Consider the following 23,000-nt stretch of genomic DNA (forward strand, 5'->3'; position numbering starts at 1 on the left):
TTTCAAGGTTTGCTGTAACTTCGAACAGTTGCTGAGTGACCAGTTGTTAAGTCAAGGACTACATGTACTGTAAAACTAATATAGAAAGTTAATTATCATCACATATCTGACTTAGCTTTTATCCAACCTAGCATAAGGCCACAATGAAACAAATGTATGTATATTCCCTTGTTAGCAATTACCTTCAGCCCATCATCTAATAATCAGTTCTGTACATGCAACTTTAACTGTGCTGAATGTTGGATAGTAATGTAGCAAGATTTCAACAACTTGTTTCCCTGCACATTAACAGAACACTGAAAGAATGAATGAACAGATTGGGCAAGATTAACCTAATAAACCAACTAATCAAATATTCTGCATCCATTCAAGAGATCTAGCTAGAGCAGTGCCAAATAAGGAGAAACGTAAGCAATTCTACAGGGTAGCCAATGAACATACCATTCCAAAATCTGATAACAGCATATTCAATAGTTGATTGTTCTTGATTTGTTTTTTTCTTAAATGAAATGGCATAAATCATAATATACTGGTCAAGAGCAATAAAGTAAACAAGCAGCACTCATTTTCCAATGTTCCAAGTATTTCTGGATTTTAAAAAGCTGCAAATTTCAAAAGGATTTTTTTTAAGTGATCAATGGCTACAATTCAAAAAGTGGTAACAAACTCAAAATCTATAAAATACTTTACATTGTGCTAGGGAAAAAAAACAAAAATATCTTCTGAGCAGTACACTGGACGTTTTATCTGGGGTAACTAAATTATATCAGAAAACTCTGCTTCACTCTTGAAATACAAACCTGCAGTAATATACTGAGCAGAGGCCATTTCCCCTGAAGCTCTTAAGGCACCAGCATACCTAAAAAGTTTAAAAAATATAGTTAGATTGGCCCTTGAATCAACATAATATAGAAAGTTAAAATGGCTTTTATCTGGAAACTGAGATTCATCTGTGAGATTTTGACCACAACCAAGAAAGTTGTAAGTTGTGACTACAAAATCAAGATTTGGAATTCTTACATTTTGGAAGGTCGTAAAATGGGGCAAAACTCACTTAACAACTGTCTCAAAGTATTAGATTAAACTGTGGTCATAAGTCAAGGACTACCTCTAAAAGAAGGAATATGTGACCTGAAATCTGGTTGCACCTAAAAAGCCTTGCATGCTGCTCATTACTTTGCATCAGACTAGTTGTATAGATCAGACCAAACCCACCTCTGCCCACAATTCTATTCTATTCCTGCAGAAGCCAACAAAACGTCATAGAAAGGTAGAAATGGTTGTAATAGCGATATCTCACTCATATTCCCAGCAACTGAAATAAATCTTCTGTCTTCTTTATTAAAGGAAATATATGGTATATACTAGTAATGCCTTGTCCTCCCTCCATAATCAAATCCAATTTCTAATTAAATATATCCAAATGGTGCTATCTTTACATCTTGTAGGCATTCAATATTTAACCATTTGATTTTGAACAAGTGTGTTTCAATATAATCCCGATCAGCTATTTAATTAGATTGTCCCAATACTAGTATTTTAAAGGAAAATTTCTATTTTGAAATGATGAAATTCCTTACCCATTTGCCCAATACTATATCTTATTCCACTGCCTTCTCCAGTAACTCTAGCAGCCAAATAGCCAGTAACTTCTCCAGATGAAACAACTCTTAATTTTACTGATAGTTTCTTAAAAATTAGCTTTACTGTTGGTTGACATATTCAACCGCTTCTATTATGTATATTTTACTATATTTATTATGTTTAGAGTCAGTTTGGTCTAGTGGTTAAAGCACCAGGCTAGAAAGCAGGAGACCGTGAGTTCTAGTCCCTCCTTAGCCAGTAAAACTGGCTGAGTGACCTTGGGCCAGTCACTCTCTCTCAGCCCAACCGACCTCACAGGGTTACCGTGGGCAAAATAGGAAGAGGAAGGTGTGCTGGATATGATCACCTCCATGATTTACTTGTAAAAATAATAAAGGTGGGATACAAACAAATAAATATAAAAATATTCCAGGATAATTTGTAAATATACATGAAACAAAGAGCCAGTAGCTTACATATAAATTCCACTCAAAAAAGAGGGCTTCCTTTCTCCCCCTTTCCATTGCAGCCCACTGTAGCTCCTAAAAAGCTGCCCCTAAAGATCAGGGAATCCTCTCAAACAATCTAAATGTGTATGGGGAAGCAATGTAAGGACAGAAAAGGTAGAAATTGGGGAGGCCAATTGTGTGAGCAAAAACATGCTCTGACTGTTTAGAAGCATTTCTGGATATAAAACATGAACCTCAAGGATAATTTATTCCACAAAAGGTTGCTTAATCAAACACTTCATCCATCTAAAATGCTTTAAAGTGAAATGATCTCTAAAGTCTCCTTTTCACATACATAATCCTTGACAGTCCTTTATTTTAAAGATGCTACCGTAGTTAACTAGAGTCGTGCCCAGAGACTTTGTAGAATTGAGATGGTGGCATATAAACTTAAAAAATAGAAACAAATAGTTAATACTATTTGACTTCTTGTAGAATTTACCGAGTAGAAACAGAAAAAGTAACATTAAGTATCAAAAGAACAATTTTAAGGATATGCCAGATAAATTTTGCTAATACTTTAGTATCTTCACTTTCCAGTGTACTACAGACTGCAGCAATGATGTTTAAAATATGGTATCAATACTTCTTGAAACCGATCAACTCTGGTCACTAATCAAAATAAGATGTTAAAACTTTATGAAATAAATAGTGCAGGAACAAAAAGCATTTTTCTAAATAACTCTTTAATACAGAACTCTCAATTGCACTTGCAGAATAGATTTCAACACACACTGGATTCCTGTTATAGTTCTACCACAAAATTTGAATTATATATTTCAATTTTTAATTTGAAATCTAAAATTAAAAATAAAGTTTACACTTAAACTTATTCTAGATTTCCCTTTCTATTAAAAATACTACTAGCTACAATTCATATTACTTCATATTTTAAAAAACGAATAAAATTATCAGCATTCTATTTGTAGTTATAAAACCTACCTCTTAAGAGCTTCTTTCAATTCTGGCACAGAACGAATACACTGAACTGTAGCATTCATATAACAAGTATTCCCAAGATTTGTTAAGCCACATGGTAATTCCATCTGTCACAGAAATATTAAAAATATTTGCTTTATATTAACTATTGTATTTTTAGAAATATTTTTGAGCATGACATCTCATTGTTGGTTCCCCAAAATGCTGCATTTGGCCGCAATGATATCTGTTCTTAGTTGCATCTCATTTGGACTATTATTTTATTTAATTTGGATGCCAGCTGACTGCAACATACTTTGAAGACTATTCAATAATATCTGAAAGAGCATGTTTTCCAGAATTAAGCTGCCTGTTCACTGTAGCTGGAACCTATATCAATCCCTTTTTGAAAAAGAGAAAGAATACTTTATTTTTCCAGAATTTTTAATGTTTGGTTAGCCAGCTATTCTTTTGTTTATCAATTTTAAATTGTTATATTTCAAAACAGAAAATTAAAATTACTAGGCAATTTGTGTATGTGTATACCTCCCACATCCCAAACATTCTGGGAAGTTCACCAAAAAACCAGGAAAAAATAATAAAACCACATAACAATAAAAACCAATAAAAACAAATGAACAAAAAGCAAAACAATGATATGTTTATAATACAGACTTCTCCCCCAATCATGTCCAATTCTCACATACTGCCTGTACCATGTCCCTGCAGTTTTCTTGGCAAGATTTCTGAGAAGTGGTTTGCCACTGCTGTTTTTTCAGAGTTGAGAGAAAGTGACTGGCCCAAGATCACCCAGCTGCCTTCATGCCCAGATTAAGACTAGAAAACTCATGGCCTCACTGTTTCTGGCCTGCTACTTAAACAACTACCCCAAAGTGGATCTCTATTATATATATTAATCCCCATTAAATCTGAGGTCATGTATATTTCAGCATTCAAAATCATGAGCATAATGAGAAAATTAGGCTTACTGCCGAGGCTAACTGTTCTTCTGTCATATCTTCAACGAAGACAGGCCGGGCTATTGGTTCTTCAGGAAGAGCATCAGCAGAGCCCATCATTAATAAGGTCATCCCCTATTGAAGAGGTGAAGAGATTTATCAGCAGATGCTTTAAAAAATTAAATATAATCACATGCATTAGTCTTCAGGAAGTTGGTTTTAATAAAGGTAAAGGTAAAGGTTCCCCCGCACATGCGTGCTAGTCGTTTCCGACTCTAGGGGGCGGTGCTCATCTCCGTTTCCAAGCCGAAGAGCCAGCGCTTGTCCGAGGACGTCTCCGTGGTCATGTGGCCGGCATGACTAGATGCCAAAGGCACACGGAACGCTGTTACCTTCCCACCGTAGTGGTCCCTATTTTTCTAATTGCATTTTTACGTGCTTTCGAACTGCTAGGTTGGCAGAAGCTGGGACGAGTAACAGGCGCTCACTCTGCTACGCGGCACTCGGGATTTGACCCGCCAAACTGCCGACCTTCCGATCGACAAGTTCAGCGTCCTAACCCACTGAGCCACCGCGTCCCTTTGGTTTTAATATATAAGCTCAAAAGCAATTTTGATTCTTTATGTTACAGAGTATTGTGACACATACAAATTTAAATTATGGTTATTTTATTGCCTTTTGAAAAAAGTGTAAAGTACTAATATATATCATTCTGTTCCTTAAGGAACCAAAGTATTTACTATACCCTTAACTTGCTGAAAAAATATTCCCCTTTTTTCTAGTACAGGGGTGTCAAACTGCCGGCCCATGGGCCGGTTGCATCGTGTGGAGGCCGCGCCCACCCCAGCTCCGGCAATACGTAAAAAGTCACGATACGTCGTGACACGTCATGTGACGTGAGTTTGACACCTATGTTCTAGTTCACCTACTATAAAAATCAAATAATACCAGCAATCACATTTGGGTTCACATTTTTAATTTCGTTTGTCTCCGAAAAGATGTTAAATACCTGTAAAGATGTCATAATACTAAAAGCAGTTTTTAATTCTTTATAGCTATAGACTTAGAATTTAAAAAGTAAGGCACTATCTGAATCCTCCTTCTACTGTTCCCCATTCCCAATCACATCATACTTTGCATCACTGAAACCAGAGATAAACCCTGCTTTACGAAGCTGTTAGGTATAGAAAACATCCAAACCATTATAAATATCTAATGCAAACACTGTGTAAATACTTACACTTTTAATTTTGATATTGCCCCAATCATCATCCTATTTGAAAAAGAAAATAAATGTAAACTTTTCGTAACAGCAAGATGACTGAACAGATTCAACAAATACATCAACAGCTAAAAACAAAATCATCAAAGGTATTTAGATCTTATAGCAAAAGCCAAAAATTCCTCAGAAAATGTACAAAAATAATTTGTTATTGTTTAATTCATAAATTCTATCAGAATGCCGATATGATCATTATTGCCTCAATACACTAAATGTGTAAAATATACAACAGCAAGTTGTATGTGATAAAATATCAACTCTACCTTTAAAGTTCCACCTTTCACCATCACTTTCTGTCTGTCAGGTTGAACGCCAGTCAAAGCAAAAAGCTGTGCTTTGAATACCATTGGAGGCTCATCTGTATTCAGCTCCACTCCATCGAATTTTTCTTTGCCCCATTTTACATTAACTGAAAAACAAAAATTCGAGGTATAACACCAATACTACTATTAAATTAGTACTGAAAATTAGACATAATTATGGCTCCTGATTTGGCAGCAATGATTAGACATTTAAATTATAAAAATTAAAGTCATACAAATTTATATTAAGAATGCCTTTCCTAAAAATTTTACCTGTTTTGGCTATAACCCCAACTGGCTGTACTGTCAACAAACATGAGTATTCTGCAACTTGTAACAAGAAGAATCTTTTATTGAAATATCAAGTTTACATTCGTACAACATATTGCTAAAACTGACAACACCAATGTCTAAGGAAGCATGTATCACATGCTATTCCTACATTACTTCTATATGGGTAACATTTGGCTATATAGGAGTTGAAATAATATGGAATGAATACAATCCCCTTCCCATTCTTCTTTTATGCTTCTCATCCAACATAATTCTGTGGGAAATCAACACACTGTATTAATTGAACTATTCTGTTCCATGACCTATTTGATCTTTTAAAAATCAGCTTTGAAATATGATTGCTTACTTCTCTTCCTTATAAGTAGGTAACATTCATTGCAGGGTGTACATAGTATTAATTCTCTAAACAAGCATTCCCTAACTTTACACTCTTCTTTGTCTGGGGGACTATGTTCCTTATTATGCCTGCTAACATACTACTTGGAAATACAAGTTAGAGGATTGGAGTGTACAAGTACAGGAAGTCTTCAACTTATGACCACAATTGAGCCCAAAATTTCTGTTGCTAAGCAAGACAGCTGCTAAATTTACTCCAGTTTACGACCTTTCTTGCCATAGTTGTTAAGTGAATCTCTGCATTTGTTAAGTGAATCTGGTTTCACCAGTGACTTTACTTATCAAAAGGTCTCAAAAGCTGATCACGTGAACCTGGGACACTGCAACCATCATAAATATAAATCAGCTACCAAGCATCTGAATTTTGATCCTGTGACCATGGGGATTCTGCAACGGTCTTAAATGTGAAAAATGGTCATAAGTCACTTTTTTCAATGTCACTGTAACTTCAAATGGCTACTAAACAAATGGCTATAAGTCAAGGACTACCTGTAGTTTGAGAAAAACAAATGCATTAGGTCCCAATGTTATAGATTCATCTTTACCTTTTACAATACAAAAGCACCAACATATCAGAATGGCAAGAGACTCAAGTCCCTGAAACAGTTGAATGACAGAAGTGCTTAAGTTTTTTTCTCACTGCTGTATCACTTACATCAGATCCAATTCCCTAGTTTGTTAAATCTATGCTAATCCTCACACGCATTCATAATTGTAAGAGTAAAAATAAAAAATATTAAAAAAAATTACTCTGTTCCAGTTCCACATTGCAGGTTTGCTCCAAAGAAAATCTGGGCTCAATTGTAATATGCCCAAGTATATTACTCTTCAAAATTAAGCTGACTTTGTAATAATGCCGCTTGGTGTGTGTGTGTGTGTGTGTGTGTGTGAAAGCCCTAATAAGCAGGCACATACATAGAATGAAGGCTACTGCTAAGCTTTGTAAGCCGCCCTGAGTCTTCGGAGAAGGGCAGGATATTTTTTTATTTTTATTTATTTTAATTCCATTTATATCCCGCCCTTCTCCAAAGACTCAGGGCGGCTTACAAGCTTAGCAGTAGCCTTCATTCTATGTACCGTATATGCCTGCTTATTAGGGCTTTCACACACCCCCAAGCGACATTATTACAAAGTCAGCTTATTGCCCCCAACAATCTGGGTCCTCATTTTACCTACCTCAGAAGGATGGAAGGCTGAGTCAACCTTGAGCCTGGTGGGACTCGAACCTGCACTAATTGCAGGCAGCTGGTGTTACTTAAGGAGGCATTAGCCCACTGCTCCACCAAGATATAAATGGAATTAAAATAAAATAAAATAAAATAAAATAAAATAAAATAAAATAAAATAAAATAAAATAAAATAAAATAAAATAAAATAAAATAAAAATAAATAAAATAAAATAAAATAAAATAAAATAAAATAAAATAAAATAACTCTGGAAAGTCAAGGCCTGTGCAGTGCTGCGACGCCAGTGAGCCTTTTACCTACGCAACCAACCCACCCCTTGGGCAGATTTTATTTTCCCCTCGCCCTTCCTTCCAGTCGACGTTTATCTTCACCATCAAGGCAATCCTTACTTGACAGGGCGGCATGTAAGCACGCCGTTTACCCCGGCCTTCCTTTGGCACAGCCCTTCTCTGGCCGTACAGCTCAGGTGGAGGAGGAGGAGGGATCCGGTCGCGCGGACTCGTTTCTTCCCCACCGAAGAAGGGCAGGAGAGAGAGAGAGAGAGAGAGCGCGAAGACCCTCGAGCTTCAGGCCCGAGCGGCGAAGCCGAGCTAGGCCCTCGGGAGGCAGACGGCCGGCATGAGTCCCGCAGTCGCGCGAGAGGGCTTGGCCAGACTCACCTGTGAAAAGCGGCATGGCCGGCGGGTTAAGCAAGCAAGGGAACCAGCTAGCTGAAGACGGAAGACGGAGCTCGAGAAGCGCGGCACTTCCCCGCCTGCCTGCCTGCCTCCCTCCCTCGGGGTCTTATTCAAACCGGCCCCTCAGGATGACGCTGCAAGCGCGGATGGCTGCGCACGCAGCTCCGGAAAAGGCACCGGCTCCCCCTCCTCCTCCTCCTCAACTCTGCTGCTAGTGGTCCTCCTCGGAAGGAAGCGGGGCCTAAAGAGCGGAGATTTCTCCCGCCCGTTTCCCACCCCCCCGCCCCTCTGCTCTGTCAGCCTTTCCTTTACTGGTTGCGGCTACTGGTGCCATTAAAACAAGGGATTAGAGCAGGGGTCTTCAAACTTGGCCCTTTTATGACTTGTGGACTTCAACTCCCAGAATTCCTCAGCCAGCTTTGCTGGCTGAGGAATTCTGGGAGTTGAAGTCCACAAGTCATAAAAGGGCCAAGTTTGAAGACCCCTGGATTAGAGCCTAATCTAGTAAAATGGGCGGAGGAATTGGAAGAGTTTGTCGTGCTGTAAAGATAGTTGATGTATCGGGGCATTCACAGTCTAGTTGGGGGTTATGAGAGTTGAAGTGCGACTCCTTGGGGAACCAGCAAATGTAAAAAGGCTGAATTTTATTTATTTTTTATTTTATTTTAATTCCATTTATATCCCGCCCTTCTCCGAAGACTCAGGGCGGCTTACAAGCTTAGCAGTTGTTGTTGTTAATCTATAGACTCCTACGGATTCTAAATTAATTGAAGACTCAAAAACTTTTTCCTTGGCATTATCGAACCCGTGTATAATACGTCGTCAATCGATCCTGTGTAATTTTTTGTGTATCTTAAACCAATTCGCAGATTTCAGTAATTACCATAAACTACTTAAGCAAGTTTTTAATTATATCTTACGTTGACCATAATGCAGCATGAACTACGCAACAGAACATCTTTGTAAATCTGATAATTCTATGACAGTAATTTGTGTGGCTTTACCAGATCTGGCCTGTAATGCGAAATAGCATGTTAGCTATCTGGAGTCTCAGTAGACTTTGGCAGTTCTATTAGACTAATCTAGAAAATGCTGTTTATGAAACATTTTAGTATATTCTCAGTGATTTGCAAATTTCTTTGAAATATCTCTCACTGCAATGAGAGCTTTGTTGAAATAAAATGCTTGCAAAGTTACATGCATTAAAAGGCAGCACTGCAGTAACAATTCATACAAGTATAGTCAAAGTTGAAATGTGTCAACTACTTTTAGAAACCATTTTTAAATGGGCTATATATTGTACATCTGAATATTTTCTGTGGTATGGGTAATCTTTGATTTACAACTGTTAGTTTAGCAATTGAAGATACAAAAGCATTGAAAAAAGTGACTTATGCAGGCACTAATTATCATGTTTGCTTGACATGTGCCAAAGCAGAGTTATTGGAAGAAGATACATGCCTGGCTAGAAAAGATGTTGGGAGAACACCTAGATCAGACATGTCAAACACAAGGCCCGGGGCCCAGATCCGGCCCGCAAAGTGGTTTCATGTGGCCCCCGAAGCCATCCTGGAAACAGGGAGCGGTCCCCGCTGCCTTGGCCCTGGCCTAGAGACCCTCCTTCTGCAAGAGACCCCCAGATCTGTCCCACTCCTGCCCAGGCCCCTATAGGCACCCTTGATGCCAATGATGTAGAGCTGGCCATGCCCACCCAGTAGGCCATACGCACTCCAGCTGCGCCCACCCAGTAGGCTGCACCCACCCAGGCCATACCCACCCGGCCCCCCGAGGGCAACCACAATGCTGATGTGGCCCTCAATGAAATTGAGTTTGACACCCCTGACCTAGATTTTAAACCTGAACATTTTTTTAGGTATAATGCCAGAAAAGACTGGTAAACAAAGCATACAGTATATTTGACTCTGCATGTTGTAACAGCGGCAAGAATTATATTTGCAGAGTTTTGGAAAAATGAAGGAATTACCATCAGATGAAATAATAAAAAAATATTAGAATGAGCCGAGATGGATAGGCTGACTGAGACTGAAAAAAAAAGAAGAAATGGAATATTATCAAACTTGGGACTTATCGATGGCTAGAGGAAAGAGGATTAGGAACTAAATATGTATTAGCGAATGTTAACTCAGTACATTTGTTTGAACATACTACTGAATGTATGGGAAAAATATTTTTTTTTAAAAAAAGACTTGTGACTGTTACAGCATTCCCATAGTCATGTGAACAAAATTGGAGCACTTGGCAATGCATCTATGACAGTTGCAGCATCCTAAGGACATAGAATCACCATTTGTGACCTTACTAGCAAAGTCAATGGGACTAGTATTTTTCACTTCACAACTGTGGCAAAAACAGTTAAATATTTGGAGCACAATGCAATGTAAATTCTGATCCCAAGTGTGGTAATATGTTGAGATTGTACTTGATATGAACTATATAAATGTTACCTATTTTTATTCTGCCTTTATTATTTTTATAAGTAACTCAAGGCAGCAAGCATACCTAATATCCCTATTTTTCCAACAAGCCTATGAGGATGGGTTGGAGTGTGTGTGACTGAGCCAAAGACACCAGTCAGCTTTCATGCCAGCAGATTCCTGGTTTCTAGCCTGATGCTTAACGACTAGACCAAACTGGCTCTTATGAATATAAATAACAGCCTTATCCTATTATTCATAATTAGGAGTTGATGATTTATTTCCAGTGTTTGGTATAGAAATAAAGGACCCAGTGCTTGTTGATATAAAAGGCTTTATGTTTCGGTAGAATATATAGATACAGACTGGTTGCCATTATATGTGTATGTGTGTGATTTTTTTTGTATATATGTTTTATATAGATAGATAGATAGATAGATAGATAGATACATATATATGTATATGTTTTATACACACACATATACATATATACATATACATACATATACATACATATATATACATACATACATACATACATACATACACACACATTGTCCATAGGGTCGCGATGGGTCGGACACGACTTCGCAACTAACAACAATATATATATATATATATATATATATATATATATATATATATATATATATATATATATATATATTATATATACACACACACACACACCCCGTATTTTCCGGCGTATAAGACGACTCGGCGTATAAGACGACCCCCGACTTTTGAGATTTTCAAGATTTTTCGTCTTATACGTCGGAAAATACTTACATGCCAGTTGCCAAGTGTCTGACACAAGCCCGATTCAGCCCCAGCTGATGCAGATGGTGCAAAGCCTCCCTTTTGAAGCCCAAAGGGGCTTTTCCTTCCACCCACCCATTTGAGAGCACATTTGCAGACGGAGCAGCCGCGTGTCTGGAGCCAAGCCCCACCCAGGAGGCAGTTAGCCAGGTGGGCTTGGAAGACGCGCTGGAGAGCTGGGCTTGGGGCAGCCATGCCGAGGCCGGCTGGCGAGGGCCGCTGCATGGTCTGCGGGCAAGAGGGGCGCCAGGCCCGCCAGAAGTCCATGGAAGTTCCTGGATCGGCCTGGCGGGTGGGCACTCCCTGACCCGCCGGGGAGCGTCTCCCAAAGCGCAGCGTCTGGCGGCCGGGAGTCCGTCGGCCTGGTCGCTAGGGCCGGGGCCCAGGAACCAGTAGCTGGGTGTGGGTGGGGGGAAGGAAAGCCGGGCACAGGCTTCTGCGGCTGGTTGCGAAGCCGGATGCAGGCGTCTGCCGGATCGCCGGTGAGTGGTCTCGAGGCCCCGCTGAATGTCAGGCCTGCCAGGCCCAACATTTATTTTATTTTATTTTTTTATTTTAATTCCATTTATATCCCGCCCTTCTCCGAAGACTCAGGGCGGCTTACAAGCTTAGCAGTAGCCTTCATTCTATGTATATGCCTGCTTATTAGGGCTTTCACACACCCCCAAGCGGCATTATTACAAAGTCAGCTTAATTGCCCCCAACAATCTGGGTCCTCATTTTACCTACCTCGGAAGGATGGAAGGCTGAGTCAACCTTGAGCCTGGTGGGATGCAAACCTGCACTAATTGCAGGCAGCTGGTGTTACTTAAGGAGGCATTAGCCCACTGCTCCACCAAGGCTCTTGCCGCCCCCTCTACCCAGGGTCCTCCTGCAGGGGTAGAAGACAACTGCCGGGAGAGATAGCGGGTAGCAGGGCGCGTTCTGCTTATGCTCAGATGCCACTTGGGTGAGGGTGAGGGGCTTCCTGCCGCTCCCGGGGTCTGGCATTTCCAAGGGGGAGGGGAAGGGGCTTAGAGGCTCTTGGGGGTGGGAAGGGAGAATCACGTTGGAGGGGGGACTGGACTAAGGAGGCTTGAAGTTGCTTTGCACGAGGTTGCCCTTGGGGGGCTAGCTGGGTGTGGCCAGTGGGCGTGGCCTACTGGGTGGGCATGGCTGGAGTGCGTATGGCCTACTGGGTGGGCTTGGCCAGCTCTACATCATTTGTGTCAAGGGTGCCTATGGGGGCCTGGGTAGGAGTTGGACAGATCTGAGGGTCTCTGGCAGAAGGAGATGGGACCAGGGAAGTGCCAAGGTATGGTCCACCAGAGGAGCCTCACTGTTCCTCTCAAGCCATGTAGGGGAGGGGGGCTGGATGGTGGCGTGGAGGTCAAATGCCTAGCCCAGCCCTCAAGCACCCATGGCACTAAGCCCAGCCCCACTTCCCCAAGGGGGTGCCCAGCTGCACCTACCTCCTCCTCAAGGCTGCTGCTGCTGTGTTTGCTCTTCTTAGCCAGGTTGCTCATGATGGGTATGAGGGCAAAATCAAGAGGGAGGCCCATTCCCTCTCCATGTGAGGAGACTTGGCTTTGTATCCAAAGCTTCCTTAGCAATAGGATGGGAGACACCCCACGATAGGCCAGGAGGAGGGGGCAAGGGGATGGTGAAAGGGCAGCAGGGCAAGACTAAGGTAGGACTTCCCTCAGACCTTCCCTCTCCTTCCTTCCTTCCAAAGAACAGAGTGGTGGGAAAATATTTGAGATGAGGGAGGGGAAAAAACAGGCAAGAAACACAGCTGGGAAGTGTCATCCTTCGTGAGGAATGAAGAAATGCACCATTGCCTGGAAATGGCCAGCACATGGCCCTCGCCTATTTCACATATCCAGCTTGGTGGGCTCTATGGGAGGGGATGCCATGAGCAGCGTGAGAGTCGATGTTACCTGTGCAATGCTGCTCAGCCCCTAGCCTGCCCAGTTTGGGCAGGTAGCGGGGTGCTCTACTCACAGTGCCGAGAGGCTGAGCTGGGTGGCATGAATCTGAAGAGAAGCACAATGCTCCCCAACCCCTAGCCTGCCCGAAGTAGGCAGGGCCATGTGCTGGCCACTTCGAGGCTTTGATGCATTTCTTCATTTCTCACAAAGGGTGATACCTCCCCAGCATGCACTGAGGGGGCAGTGCCGACACGGCACGGGCCGGTCCCTCACTGTTTCCAGATGGCCTTGTGGAGCTAAGACTGAATGTATTTCAGCATAGATGACCACCACGAAATTGTACATTGGCTTCTGGCCAGCCTGGGCCGGGGCCAAGACAGCGGGGGCCGTACCCTTAATGTTTCCAGGATGGCTTTGCGGGCCACATGAAACCACTTCGCGGGCCGCATCCGGCCCCCGGGCCTTGTGTTTGACATGTCTGGCCTAGAGCCATTGCCAGCAAAGGAGAAAAAGCTGATACATCGTGCAACTTCACATGATGTTGCGAGTTTGACATGGCTGGCCTAGAGAGTAATGTTTCCACTCACACCTGCACACTGTTCTTTCACTCTTCTCCAAACAGGTTTCTCCTCAATGTGAAGAAAATAATAAATATGATAAAATATATCAACATGTTATATTGCTGCTGCTCTTACTGCAGAAGCAAATCCTTTTAAAGGTTGTTGAATGCAAAGTTTTGTCTTGTTTTTAAAAAAGAATGTTCTTAAACACCTTTGCTCCAATTGTCTCCTAACTGGCCATCTTGGAATCTCTCTTTCCCCCCATCCATTGCTAAATTTTTAAAAAAACCCAAAACTTTCAATAAAATTAGTTTTTATTTTTGATGTCCACTATGATTTTTAACAAGATAAAATGTGTACAAAGTTGTGATATTGGGTAGTTCCCCCCCCAACTAATTATTGAAAGCACACTTCTGAAACAGCCATGGAGCACTAAAACAACTTTTTGGCAATTCAAAGAGTCATTGGTTTATTTTATTGCAGCATAATGTTTTACAGGCAACAGCTACTCCAAATGATTCATGAAATGGATTTATAAGGTGGCAAATATATACATATGGGTTGAGGAATACCAAAGAACAAACCATTAAAATGAAAACTTAACAGTACTAAAAATACAAAATCTGATACATTATATAGTTGGAATTGTTGCATTAAAACACACACTTTACTGACACTGCAGGGAGGGGCCTGACACCAAATTCACAATCAGGCATGATTAGATGTTTACAAATGCACATCACAGGAATGAATTCTTTTAACATTATAAAATAGCCCCTGGAGATTAAACACAGTAACCTAAATTTTGGGCTTAGGCATAATTCTCCAGAATGCATGGCAACATTTCATAGATGGGCTAGTATTGTTCTGCATCAATATACCTCTCCCTATAATATATAATTCTATGTCAGTTTTGCTGTTATTTAGCTACTCTTTGGGTATGTATTGCTTAGATTATTTCTGTCTTGCTGTTAGGCATCACTCATCCCATTTACTGAAGTTGTTAACAGTGGTAGGAACATTGAAAATTACATATTTACAGGTAATGTTTATACCTATTTTTTAAAAAAAAACCAACAACAAACCAAACTTATTCTATTTTGTTTTCATGGAAACAGTATGTAATTTTTCTTTTAAAGACCCTTAATTTTAAAGTTTTAATTAGAAGAGTATAAAACAATTCAAGATTGAAATGAGTTGTTCTGAACCTTATTAGAAGCAATCTGCCATTATTTTGACAAAATGTTTCCAACTCAAAATGGTACCATTTAGAGATCAGAACTCTTCTACAATAGCTTGGGCAGCTGTTTTCAATGTTGAGTATTGTAGAGCATTTCAAGCTCAAAATATTTCAAATTCATACCTTTTCACTCCACTAGTTTTAACCAGGAAACAATCAAATTCAGTAATCATATCCTTGGTTAGTTTCTCAGTTTCCTCTAAGTTGCTTCTTCACTATAGGCCTATCGGTCTATGTAACCACTCTGTGGACCCTTTTCCACGCTCTGAATCAGTGACAAGACTTTAAAGTTCTGTTAATCCCATCTCTTTGGCTTTATACTCTCTCAAGCACATGAATCCTCCTTTGTTCCTTCTTTCCACTTGCTGATCTTTATGCCTTCTCACACTATACGTCAGTCATCCCAGTCTTTCACCTTCCTATCGCAAACACTCTGTCCTCTTTTCTCAGACCGCTTTGACAAAATCAAATTCCTCTGGCCTTCTTTAACTACACTAACTTCCTAAAGTCTTTTAACTTTTCAGCATTCGTTGTCAATCTTCTCTCAATTCTATTATTTACCTAAGCTTTGCTAGAGTCCATATTATTTATATAGAGTAACAGAGCAATATCACTGATTTCCAGTGTAGAGATCAATGTGACATATTTTTATTAACAATTATGGTTTATGCATAAATTAAAATTCATGTAAATATACCGGTAATATTTGTAAGAGCTGTGTACCTGGTATAAGGCTTCTGATGGAAATCATTATGTGCTTAGTAAATGGATTTAACAATTTAATTATCAAAATAAGTTCTTTAATATCCTATGCGATTTCTACTACTTTACCCTGTATTAAAATGTAGTATGACATAAAAATTAATTTTTAAAAAATTATCAAGTTGCATCAGATTTAAATATGCTAACAGTTGGTCATCTGTAAAGTATAACAGTTTCCAAAACTTCCTAGGAACTGTATTCTGGAGAAAAATACCACAGTCATTTTCAAAATAATTATTTCATAAATTAGTTTTATTTTGTATTAAACGAGCACAAGTCACTATTGTTGTATTAACAGATATGCTTATTACATATCTATTGCTAAGGCTTTCATCACCACTTGAAACATGCAAATCGCCATGGAGACAAATCATTTTTCCAGTGCTTCTTATTTAATACATAACTGCAAAGCCATTATAAATTACTAAAGAGGTATTTGGTTAAGAAATAAAATAAATCATACGGTTAATACCATAATAATATTCCTGCTACAAGACAAGAATTTAAAAAGTATTTCAACTCCTTACCTGGAATTTTAACATGTTACAGAGATTTAAATTGTTTTCATGGTAAAAATGTTTACTACTATTTGTATTATGATTAAATTATCTTGTGGTAACCAACAATTTTATTCAAGACTGTACAACTGAAAATGGGACTAGATCCTACAATATTTCAATCAATAAAACTACTGATACACAGCAATAGGTATTTGAACTTTCTAAATTCATTTGACATGGCAGTAAAAGAATTCTCAGAATAAGGCACTAAAAGGGCAACAACCAATAAAAATATTCTAACAATAATTTACATGTTAAATGGAGCATACATAGGCATATGTGTATGCTTGCTGTGATTCACACTTCAATTTTTTAAATGAAACATGTTATACAAATTATGAACCAAAATATACTTCCAAACTTGGTTGTTTTAAGTTACTTCTAACGCCACTTGAAAAACAATTCTGTATGGCTTGGCAATAATGCATAGATTACCTTAATTACTCATTTTCTCCTCCTTTACCAATATGTGAAGTTAATATTTTGTAAAGCAAACTGTGTAATACTTTGAGCTATCACGAATGATTAGCATTAATAACAATACAGAAAAGGCACTGAAGTTCAAGTGATTACATAAGACTTTGTTTTCAAGCAAATTTTGCTGCTTTAGCACAACTTCGAGTCTTCAATGAAAATTTCAGCTTCTCTCAGTTTGAGATACCTTCTTTCTATATTCAAAGTCTGTGTGCTTATCCCAATATAAATATCCCTCTCATAGGGTAAAGAGTTCTCTCATTCTCACTGATATGAGAAAAGCTTACCACATTCCATTAAGATTGACAAGCATTTATTTCTAAAGACAGCACTAATCCTAAGCTTTATTTGCTTTTACTTGCATTACATAGTAATAATTGATCTAATCTACCTTAAGGCAAACCCGCAATAAGATACCCTCAGCGAGCTTTTTATGCCAAAGCAAGGAGGAGTGAGTAACAGCAGTCTTAGCCCTGAAGCTTGTGAAAGTTGTATCAGAAAGAACAACCGGTCTGAACATTTCTGTATGGTGAAAAAAGTCCACCATTCTCAGACTGCACCATTTCAGATCCATGAAGCTTGTACATATTGTTAACTGGAATAAACAAGACAAAAAAAAACAGAATTACAGATCTTTATATCATTTCAGATTACATTGTAGAGTTAAGAAAATATTATTTTTATCTTTTAAACTAAAGCACCTGCAGCAATATTTGTAAAATATTCATGTTGGGAAAATCAGAACCTCTTCATAGTTAATGTATTTCCTTAATAATTATGACAGCTAGCAAGTATGATTTTGTGATCCCCTCATTCTTGTCCATTGTTTTTAAAGTTAATATACTATACTATATTAATATTAATAATAGATTCCCACCTAATAAAGCTATTGATAAAGGAATGACAGAGCATAGTAATTAAATTAATAAATATTTAAGATCAAGCCAATTTGGTCTACTGATTAAGGCATCAGACTGCAAATCAGGATACTTGCGAGTTCTAGGCCTGCCTTAGGCATGAAAGCTAGGTGAGTGACTTGGACCAAATCAATCTCCCAATGGACGGAAACTAATCAAGGAGAGAACCAACTCCAAGGAAAAATTTCTTGATAGTTAGAACAATTAACCAATGGAATGACTAGCTTCAAGAAGTTGAAGGTGTTTCAACACTAGATATTTTAAAGAAAAGACTGGACAGTCATATGTCTGAAATGGTATACGGTTTCCTATTGGAGCAGGGAGTTGGACTAGAAGACCTTCAAGTTCCCTTCCAACTCTGCTATTCTGTTATTTTATGCCCCCACCCACCTACTAGGATTATGGGAAAAAGAAGAGGAGGAAAGAGTAGCTCACCGCCTTGAGTTTTTCATAAAAAATAATAAATGGGATATAAATAAATAAATATTAAACTTTGAAACTTCTGTTCCGAGGAACTTTTCAAAGCAGGAATGAACAGTTGTGACAGATTTTTTTTTATTATTTTTGCTTATTTGTATAAATAACAAAACACCCTTTTAAGTCCAGTTTCTAAAGTAATGGTTATGTTCTAAAATACTTCTTCCAACTGAGTGGCATTTTTCAGTACAGAAATTTAAATAATTGTTCCACTGGGTTATTTGAGCCAAAATAAGATGTGTCTGTTTCTCAAAGTCATGTTACAGTATTTTCATTATTGTGGGCAGGTGTCCCTTCTTTCAATTTTACACATTAAAATTACCAGAACCCACTAAAATTATCTTCTATAATCTTGACTCCTGGTATACCATGCAAAGCTATTTACTTTTCAATGTTTAAATAAGATTATTTTGTACCTGGGTTTCCTGCCTTAGCAGGGGGTTGGACTGGATGACCTCCAAGGTCCCTTCCAACTTATTATTATTATTATTATTATTATTATTATTATTATTATTATTATTATTATTATTATTATTATTATTATTTTTTTATTATTATTATTATTATTATTTATTATTATTATTATCTCTTATAATGTAGATATTATAGGCTCTTCATTATACAATAATACCAGGATTGATAAACAATTCATAATAACAAAGGAAGATTAACATAATTCTTGGCAGAATTGGGAAAAGGGACAAGAAAGACTTAAGATGATTTTCTTAAGAAAATTGATTAAATTCATGCCTAATGTAATATTTAAAGTATTTATGGCTGGATGTATAGTTCAGTTATGACACAAATTTATTAGATTTTAAAAGCAAGAAGATTGTACAAAACTTTGGATAAAATTGGAAAGCCTGCCTTAATGAGTTTTCATCCTATTCTGTGCTAACTGCAGTATCTGAACAATTTTAAAAAGCAATGTCTGAAAGTCAAGGTAAAGTGCTTTAACCTTCTTGAGGAAAAAGAAACAAGTTCATCATTCAAATTACAAATGATATAATAGTACTGACTTTTTCTTTTCTATCCACAAAAAATTATCCTAATCAAAACTACTATGATCAACTTGGAGTATTTTCTCGAACTCTAGCTTACTTACCCATGAAATGTATTTGATTTTAAGCAATGCCCTTATATGGATCAGAATTAAAACTTTTCTGGATAAGGTTAGATAAGGTTGTCCATAACAAAGATACATTTACCCATAAGATAGAGAAGCAGTAAAAAGTACTAAGAGAAATGTACTTTTCATAAGATAGGATTCCATCACCATGCCATGTTCTGCATAGTAGAATTAAAGATTGTTTTGAAGATACACATACTGTTCTGTTACAAACAGTATCAAAAAGTGAATAATGTGTAGCATACCAAAGATTTTGAGCAAATGATATAAAATGACCAAGGGAAGCAAAAGTAATAGATTTCTTTAAAAACAACCCCAAGAGTCTGAGAAATATTAGGCAAGGTTCATTTTACCTTGAGAAAGTTCCTTTTTTATTATTTGAAGAAAGTAATTTTGCTTTCTTACTTTTGTTATAGAAACAAGTACCAGTGGATTTAAAAGCAAAAGCTACTCACCAGTAACTTGAATTCTCTGAATGAGTAATGTCCCCCACAGATCCATATTCCTTTGACCTATTGAGATTTAGAAATTAACATTTCATAATTACCACATGCCCTAAAGGCTAACTATATGCTGTGTGAAAAAATGGTGGTCTAGGAGAAATGACCTGACTACAGAGTAAAATGGGAAGCCAATCCAAAATAGGAATTCATGAGGAGTAGGAAACAAAAGGAGGAGAAACAACAACAAATGAATAGTTTTGTCGAAGTAAAGAAAAAATATCTCTCTTTTAAACTGAAGATATTTTAAGAGATCAAGAATTTAAAATGCCTAGGAATTAAAAGAGATTCACGGATGAAAGAGCTATGAATATACATGAACTGCTCCCGAAGAATCTTGTTAGATCTGGTAATTTTTTTTTAGAAAGTATAGAAAGTTCTATGTAGAGAGAAGTTCCCTGTAGATAGGCTCCAGCAGGAGTTTGAAAGCTCAGAAGACTAAACCTCTGGCTCTGGTGACCAACCCAGATTGGATCCTACTATTATCCTTCTCATCTTTTCTACCATCTTTTCTTATTGGCACATTATTATGATTATTATTGCTCTGTTGTTTTGCATGTACCAAGACAAATTCCTTGTGTGCTAAAGTGTTTTGTTCTGTCTCTACTCTCTTAGAATGTTTCAGAGACATACAGCTTTCATGTGGATTTTCACCCATTCTACATACTTGTGTTACACTCAAAACTTTATTTATGCATCGCACCTAGCTTATCTCAAGTAATATAGCACTCTATACGATGAAAAATCATGTCTAGGATTAGATAGGTAAACCAGTAAAAACTCTGCCTAGTAACAGGTGGAAAATGCTAAACATGCTGCAAATTCTATTTAAAAAATCAGAATTAAAGGTAGCAACAATACTTTTAGTAAGATAGTAATGTTTTGCCTAAGTACTAGGTATTTCAGTTGTTTTATATTTAAAGAGGACACTTTTTAAAAGTATCAGTATAGATATCTATGAATAGCCCTGCTCCCTCACAAATAACATCAATAGACACCGAAAGCTACAGTATTAAATTTCAAGGATGCCACAGAAATTACAGCCGAAGAATGTTTAATTGAATACTGTATGCACTAATATCTTAGAACTAAATAATACTAAAGTAAATTTGTGCTTTAAGAAAGACGTCGAGAAACTTGATCATTAACACAACCTCCACAGTGAAATAAAAATAACTTTGCATGACTTCTCTGATTTCAGAATCAGTATTACAGGAATCATGATTGAATAAAAATTACACAATGTGCAAATGAAGCAAAAGGAATGATGGAAGAGATGGAATAAAAGTGGAATCAAAATGAGTTTTAAAAGATGGTATCTTGTGTTATTGTAAAAGCAGAGATGATGCTTCAAAGGAACTGAAATGATTATGCTAAGAATAATTAGTAGCAGAGCAGGTTTGATATTTAAGCTGGTAGATTGGCAGAGGAGGTCCTCAGACTTATAGTACTGGAGGATTCAGATCTGCCTTCTTTTGGTGTGAACTCAGAGATAGTTTGGGAATTCATGGCCACCATGATAACCAGGGACTTTAAGCAGGTCCAACAAAGTAATGAAGTGAACTGAAGGTAGAGAATGCTAACATCAGACTCTTTTCATGGTCAGAGTGGTCTGATTGCCTTGGAACTCTCCACAACGTCTCCCTACCAGAAGAGGAAGGATCTAGGAGATTGTATTGCCCTAGGCACATGCATTTTAGAGGTATGCATAGTTTGACTGAGGCTTTAGTCACTGCCTGGAATTAGAGGATGATGGTGGAATAAGTGGGTTAATAAGTGGCTCTCCCTGTTAATGGATTCTGGAGAGCTCCTTAGATTTCAGAGGAAGTATAAAATGAGAAAAAAGATACCTAGAATCCCACCTGAGAAAGATGAAGAACAAATCTAATTGAAAGCAGGTAAAACCTTTACTACCTCATACTATTAAGAACAGTAATGCATAATCATTTTTCCATTTTTATCCTGCTGTTGGCTCTGTTCATGGTGACCCAAGACTTCTTGAGAAGGGAGGGGACAGGGAACTTCAGTAGGGCCATTCTGAGATTTATTCAAAGTATATGTTTGATAAAATTTACTCTGAACTAAACTCTAACTATGCAGATCCTATGGAGTTAGTTGACTGTGGCACAGTCTATCTTGGTTATATGAGAAGAGTGAGGTTGTTATTCTTAAGGAAGTAGATGGAGTTCTTGGGGCTATAAATCTCTATATTAAATCCATGGCTTCCTAACTAACCAAGGTCTCCTTGGAAACATGGTTAGATGCATGTGGTCATAAATTCATCCTTGGATGACAAGATAATCCAATCAGCATCTGAACCTTCCCCTTTTCTAGAAGCCATTGCTGAATCCAATGACAATGGAGAATATTTGCTTTGCTTCCAACCTGCCCTTTCTAAAGGTTGTTGTTGAGAAGGTAGTTTGGCTGCAGCTTCAAAGGTTGTGCACAAAAAAATTATCTGGAGACTTCTCAGTTGCATTTTGGTTCTGGATATCATACCACTATAGTACTGATGACACTGATGATTTCTGGTGGGTTTGGGATGGGTGGTGCATCATAATCTTTTTTGATCAGCAATCTTCAATACCATCAACTGTACTATCATTCTGGATAGGTTTAGAAGGTTTTGAATGAGTGTCATGATACTGTGGTAGTTTTCCTTCCTCCAAGGCCAATTCCTGTTGATTGCAGGTCAGTCGAAATCCAGGCTTATGCCCCTGCTTTCCATATGTCCTCAGAGTTCTACTCACTCCCACACCTATTTAACATCTACTGAGTGAAGTCATCCATCAGAATGAGATTAAGTATCACCCATATGGTGATAATAATCAGCTATATGTCTCTACTCCTGCCCAATTAAATAACACAATCAAGGTTTTCTCCCAGCATATAGTCTGTGGAACAACAGGGTTTAGTTTATGCATCAAAAAAAAAAACTTGAGTTTCTGTGAGTTTTACAGTAATATCCCATAGAACTGGGGATTAGTTCTAGAAGGGGTTGCATTCTCCAAGAACCTAAAGGTCTGCCTGGACTATCAGCTCCAGCTTGAGGAGCAGATGGCACTCATAGTCAGGAGGGTCTTTGTGCATCTTGTGCAGAAACTGCGT

At 38.2% G+C, this 23,000-nt stretch overlaps 2 protein-coding genes across 5 annotated transcripts in view; both read right to left on the bottom strand.

Annotated features, from left to right (window-relative positions):
* The window catches only part of USP14 (ubiquitin specific peptidase 14), a 28,048-nt gene extending 19,747 nt beyond the window's left edge, over positions 1–8,301 (bottom strand). The window contains exons 1-6 of one of the 2 annotated variants that reach the window (XM_083359369.1): positions 8,092–8,299; positions 5,516–5,661; positions 5,211–5,243; positions 4,001–4,105; positions 3,036–3,139; positions 801–859 (exon numbers count right to left, since the gene is read on the bottom strand). In XM_083359369.1, coding sequence (XP_083215495.1) covers positions 801–859; positions 3,036–3,139; positions 4,001–4,105; positions 5,211–5,243; positions 5,516–5,661; positions 8,092–8,107 — 463 coding nt within the window. In that variant the 5' untranslated portion in view covers positions 8,108–8,299. Of the gene's footprint in view, positions 1–800; positions 860–3,035; positions 3,140–4,000; positions 4,106–5,210; positions 5,244–5,515; positions 5,662–8,091 lie in introns of both variants that reach the window. The other variant, XM_083359370.1, reaches the window with a different exon arrangement.
* Positions 8,302–14,902: 6,601 nt separating this feature from the next.
* ROCK1 (Rho associated coiled-coil containing protein kinase 1) overlaps positions 14,903–23,000 on the bottom strand; it is an 84,809-nt gene continuing 76,711 nt past the window's right edge. For 2 of the 3 annotated variants that reach the window (XM_083360519.1, XM_083360518.1), the window contains 2 exons: positions 19,848–19,904; positions 14,903–17,464 (listed from right to left, as the gene is read on the bottom strand). In XM_083360519.1, the coding sequence (XP_083216645.1) occupies positions 17,461–17,464; positions 19,848–19,904 (61 nt within the window). In that variant the 3' untranslated portion in view covers positions 14,903–17,460. The remainder of the gene's footprint in view (positions 17,465–19,847; positions 19,905–23,000) is intronic. The other variant, XM_083360520.1, reaches the window with a different exon arrangement.

The sequence above is a fragment of the Vipera ursinii genome (genome assembly GCF_947247035.1).
Source record: "Vipera ursinii genome assembly, chromosome: 3".
Lineage (NCBI taxonomy): Eukaryota > Metazoa > Chordata > Lepidosauria > Squamata > Viperidae > Vipera > Vipera ursinii.